We start from the raw sequence: 6443 nt of genomic DNA, 5'->3' as shown, positions 1-6443 counted from the left end.
AAAAAATTATGGATTTATATTATTTTCATATAATATTATGTCTAATTATAGATTTGTTTATAATAGGAAAAGAAAAATTAAATAGATATAATGAAATAATATATCAATAAATAAATTAATAAATATTTAATTATTTCAATTTAAATGGAATCTGTTATATGTCTATACTTTTTTAAAATGTTAAAAAATATTTTTAATTGAATAAATTAGATTATCTTATAATAGAATTATATTATGTAAAATAATAAATAGTCTTATTATAAAATTATTATATAAATTATTTGAATGCATGGAAATTAATATCGTAGGTATTTGAAGAACTACGAATCTCTTGTAGAACGAATGATTGAGTTGCATACCTTTGCCAGTTTACCATCTATTCTTTTAATCGACGACTTTGACACCTATATCAATGATTATAAAGAAAGCGAAATATCACGAAATTTTCACATCGCCAGAATATGTTCCTTGATTCTTGATACGATGAATTCTTGCGCACGAATTCTAAAGATCAATGTAAGTAACAATATAACATGATTAAATAAAGAAAAAATATTTATTTATGTTTAAATATATTTACATATTATTTTATATCTACAAAAGAATACAAAAAAAATTTATTTAAAGAGAAAAAAAAATTTATTTTCATTTGCTTCAGGTATATATATGCGCCTGGTCTTTTTCTGGAATGAATGATATTTGTACATATACAATATACTTTATTAATATTTGGAATGTGACAAATGAAGAAGAAAGCAATACTATATTTTTACAAAAATACTTGCAGAAAGCTTTTACAGAACAATGTCCATCATATAGATATTGCAAACTCAAAGATGGAACGAGAGTGTTAAAACAAATTCTACACGAATCTATGATTTTTGATAGAAATTAATTTTCAGATCAATATTTATAATTAAATCAGACATTGAAATGTAAAAAAAATATATATAGTACATAGAACATATTATATTAAGTAAAAAAATTTTAATATGCAGATTGAATAGATAGATAGATTGAATAAATTGATAGAATAAATATAGAAAATTCAATCGTTTCTAGATGCAAGATATAATCATTTTTTGTTTTGTATTAGTATGAATTAACTTATCAATTATATTAATATTATGATTGACTTGTCAATAGTTATAGAAGATATTCATTCATTTCACATATTCTTCTTCTATTTCCATATATACTTGGCATTTTTTCTTTGTGAATTTTTTCGAAAATTCCAAATTTTTATCGAATTATTTCATAAGATTATTGGATTCGATTTTCTTAAATCATTTATTAGTAAAAAATTGTTCTGTTATTAAGTATGTATGAAAATATGAAAACATTCAGAAAGCAATTTATATAAACACTAAAAAAAATATTTTATGCCATGATATGTAAAAGCTAGCAATTAATAAATTAATCATGCTAGTAAATTAATGCTAATATAAAATAAAAAATAATCATCTTGAAAACGATTAAATTTTGATCTATATTTACTAACTTATTTCTATATCTTTTCTTTACTTATCTTTATTTTATTTATTCAGTATGATATACTATTTGAATTTTGAAATCTTTTTTAAATATCCTACATACATTTTTAAAAATCCTTTAAACATCCAAATATATTTATATTTTTAAATATAAATGAATTTATACAAAGAATTAATTTATACAAAGAATTAATATATTTTTAATATATTTTAGGATATTTTTGGAAGGTAGATTCTAGAAAAAACAAAACAACATATAAATACAAAAATTGATATACAAAAATAACGAATTTTATTTATTAAATTATAAACAATTTAAGCTCGCATTAGATGAAGCGAGACGAAAACAATAGCAATGTATCAGAGTGATTTTATTCTATTTCTATTTCGCTTTATATAATATGATATAATATGAATTTTTATTGTTTATTATTTAATAGTTAAATCTCAATCGATATTTTTATATATCAATTTTTGTGTTTGTTCTGACTTTTAGAATTGATCTTTCAAAAGTGTTTCGTAAATATATTAATATCTTATACTTATATATATTAATTTTGTATATATATATATATATATATGTATAAGAGAGATAGAAATTATAATTATTAACATATATAGAAGAAATGATATAAAAATAATATATTATTTTTATAATATTGATTATTTTGAGATATTGAATGTGTTAAAGAATGTGTTAAGAAAAAATAAATAATTGTGTTAAAGAACTTTATTATTATTATTATTTATATCATAGTTATCTTTAATTAATTTATTTATTTCAATCCGAAAATTTGTTTTATATGTTTCATTTGTTTTGTTTTTGAAAATTTTATTTAAATAATTAATGTTTTAATATATAATATAATATTATAATGTTTTAATATAATATTATATCTAATATATAATAATCGCTAAAATATTTGAAATTAAATTTATTGTAATTCAAAAAAAAATAATAACAAAATAATTAATTATTTTAATGAAAATGGCTTATGTTATATTACATTATGGCTCTTTGTTACACTATCGTCATGCTATTTCAATCTGTCTTTGTCTTATTTCATCTAACATAAAGTTTAATACTTACTTATAACTCAATAAATAACATTTTAATTGACGTTTTTTTATATTAACTTTTTTGTTTGTTTTAATTTCTATAATCAATTGTTCAAAAATGTGTTACTAAAGATGTGTGAACTTTGTTAATTATATTTTATATAAGTAAAAAATATAGAAATATACGAATTTTTGTTTGTGTCTATTGTATTATTTAATATCTAAAAGTCTAATAACGTGTTCTTGAAATGCATTGAAGATTTAAGCTTGCTGACAATTCGTTTCATATCTGTATTTCTGTATACATACTTCAGATAGATTATATTTAAAAAATATCATGAAATTGTAATAACTAGCTTTATATTATTTCATTTTTAAATTCATCTAAATTATATTTATATTTTTGTATTATAATAAATTTTTATAGATTTTTAATAGACTTTGTATTATAATTTATACATGAATATATTTTAATAATAATTTTAGTTTTATATAGTTTTAATTTTAAAACTAACTATTAAAATTATCAGAATTTATTATCTTTAATAGATAATAATTCTACTATTATAAGAATATATTTTTATAAACAGAATCTTAATTGATTTTAATTAAAAATTGCGAATTGATTTTCTTACTAGCATTATTTTTCAAGAAATATTATTACAAACTATAGTAACTATAATAACTGATAAAAAAGATATTTATATTTATTGGAGTATTGTATAATTCTATAACATATTGTATAATTTTTCTGTTCGATTAAATCAAGAATTTCTATATTTTTTCCAATCAATCCGAAACAATCTGAAAAAGACAGAATTATGAAAATAAATTTTTCACAGCAAGGAATAAATGGAAACTTAGAAGCACCGTTATTGTAAAGAAAATTGTAAAAAAAAGACAATTTTCTCTTCAACTATTATATGAATAAAGAAATATTAATAATCATCAAATGAATAACAATTAAAGTATATAAAAATATAATTAAATTTAATTAATTATAAATTTATAATCAATTACAAATCGATCAAAAATATATAAGTAGACATTTTTGGATCATGGAGAGAAAAAGAAAGAAAAAGAGAAAAATAATTATGAAGCAGAAATTATAGGATGACTTATATCAATAGAAATTTACACATCGCGAATGGACCGACTCTCCGTGGATTCAGGATCAAACTAGACAACGGTAAACCACCGTTGGTCTGTTGTCATGATGAGAAGCAAGAAAGAGATAAAAGAATAGTGGGGAAGGGACGAGCATAGTAAGAAAGAGGGAGAGAAAGAAAGATGAGAAAAGAGAGAAAAAGCGAGAGAAAAGATTGCATACCTGAGTGAACAGGTGTGCCGGAGTGGACGACAAGTAAGTTGCTGTCCAACCGATGGTGGCTTGGCCAACGAGCAGCCTGTTAAGTCCCTTCGTGCACGAAGAACAGGGACGCAATCACTTTACCAATTTCAGAATTCGCAATCGTTTGGAATTCCAGTAAAGAAAGTAAAATCTCTCTGAAATTATTCAGAATTGCTAACGATTGGTTATTATTTTAAATCGAATATTAAATTATGTTATTTTAAATCCTTCGTTCAGAGATCGAGTCAGAGATCGTAAAATTCATAAAAATGGAAGATTAATATTATTTGTTGAACTTAATTTTTTTGACTAAATGTTATTTTAATTAAATTTTAAATTAAATTAAATTTTTAGGAATAAATTTCTTTTTTAAAAATATATAAATTTTCTAAAATATAATAAGTATCAAGCATGTTATACTTTTAAAATTTATATTTATTTATATAAAATTTGTTTCCATTATAAAATAATTAAAATATTTATTTAAGATTTATATGTCTCAAATCTTTTCATCTGCATATTTTTTAATATTAGACAATTACTAAAAATTTTTCATTTGTAAAAAAAAAAATTATTTTTAAAATCTTTTTAAGAATTTGTTGTTATATTTAAAATTAATTATCAATGTCGTTTGAATGATTTACTTAAATATGTTAAATGATTTATTTGATTTATTAATTTAATAATAATATTTTAAAAGCAAATTGTAAATATAGAAAAACTTCTGTCTCCTTGATTATCTCAGACATAATACTATAATTGCACTCACGATCGTTTTCACTTTCTCCGCTAAACCGAATATATTCGAATATCAATAATATTCTGAATTTATCAATTTTATTTTAAATTATCTGCTTTTTTTTAAATTCTTAAATTAATTTCGTTTTTAAGAATTAATAATTTCTTTTAATATAATAAAATAATAATTTTTATTTCTTATTTAATATTATTTATTTCTTGCATAATATGCATATATCAATAAAAAAAATTAAGAAATTTTAATAAGAATTGAGAATTGAGAAAACGAAAAAATAAAAATTATTTTTCGTATTAGTTTATTAGAAAGAAGAAGAGAGAAAATAATAAAAATTGTCATTAAGATAAAAGAAAGAACAAGAACTATTTTTCGTATATATTTTTATTATTATATATAATTATTTTTTACGAAAATACATATAATATGAAGCAGCTAGTAAAATTATATAAAGACAGTTAATCGCGAATTTCATGAATAAATTATATTCATGAGTAGGAAGCTGAGCAATAGCGAGTTATTATTTTACTCGTTACGCCTACCAAAAGAACAAGTTCAATCAGAGTTCGATCGTCGTTCTGGTCGATTAACCATCATTGTGTTTACTTGTCTTAAACAGGTGTCTTAAAGATAGATATTGCTTATGTACGACAATATTAGAAATTATTGATGGAACAACGAGCATAATCAGTTTAAATCTGACTTTAGATTTTAATTTTATAACTTATTTTTCTAATTTTATGTTGTGTCTATAAGTGAAATGAAATAAATATACTTATGTATTATTTTATATTATATATTATTATATATTATAAATTATAAATGACAACTATAAATACTATGTATGCTAAAAATACTATATATTCCATAACAAAATTATTACGATTTGTAACAAATAATAAAGAATACTTAATAAATTTTAATATAATGGATGCCTTTATATATACAAAGAATTCATAAATATGAAATTAGGATTTTTAAATATGTATATAAAATTATTATTCTACATTATATTGAACTTTCTACATTATATTATATTATATATTACTATTTCTACATTATATTATATTGAATCAAATTATATTATTATCTTGTAATACATATACATACATATATATATTTTATTATATTCATTTTTATATTCTCCTTAATTAAATAAAAAACCTAAATTAAATAGTAGATTCTATAATAAATTAATAAGTTTACAAATAATTTTATATAATAATAAATTAATAAATTTTACAATGAATTTAAAAAGCATTTATATTTATTAACAGTTAAATTATATTAAATTATATTAAAAAAAAATAATGATATAAAAATTAAAATGTAATTTGTGAAAAGTGAATTCGAAAGGATGGTAATATTATTTTCTGATTTCTTTTCTGATTTTCAAATATTTTATAGAACTCGAAAAGAACAATCGATTAGAAGAGGATGAAAAAATGCGAATTATGAATACGAAAAGAATAAATTAGATTTTTGATTTAAATTTCGATTTAAATCAAAAAATTTAACGAATGTCAATAGCTATAGGTGTGTGTCCATTTTTAAACGCTTGTACAATCCGCTTGCACCCTCTCACACCCTTCTGTGCCGGCCAGTCAGTCGCTGTTAAAAGCTACATTCCATCGACCAAACAACCAGTTCTGAATCAGTTTCGAATTCTGGATGGCTTATGAATCTTCAATCATATAAAATTGTATGTATATATATATATATAATATAGATGTACATATATAGATGTACATATATAGATGTACATATAATACATATATATAATATA

General features: G+C 20.3%; 1 protein-coding gene across 1 annotated transcript in view; it reads left to right on the top strand.

Moving 5' to 3' along the window:
- The window catches only part of LOC102675197, an 8089-nt gene extending 7154 nt beyond the window's left edge, over window positions 1-935 (top strand). Inside the window, exons 3-4 of the mRNA XM_006624443.1 lie at window positions 309-516; window positions 659-935. Of these exons, the coding sequence (XP_006624506.1) occupies window positions 309-516; window positions 659-895 (445 nt within the window). The 3' untranslated portion in view covers window positions 896-935. The remainder of the gene's footprint in view (window positions 1-308; window positions 517-658) is intronic.
- The last annotated feature ends 5508 nt before the right edge of the window (window positions 936-6443 follow it).

The sequence above is a fragment of the Apis dorsata genome, unplaced genomic scaffold (genome assembly GCF_000469605.1).
Source record: "Apis dorsata unplaced genomic scaffold, Apis dorsata 1.3 scaffold_1058, whole genome shotgun sequence".
Lineage (NCBI taxonomy): Eukaryota > Metazoa > Arthropoda > Insecta > Hymenoptera > Apidae > Apis > Apis dorsata.
Note: the sequence above shows the minus strand (reverse complement) of the source record. Positions and strands in the feature narration are given on the sequence as shown.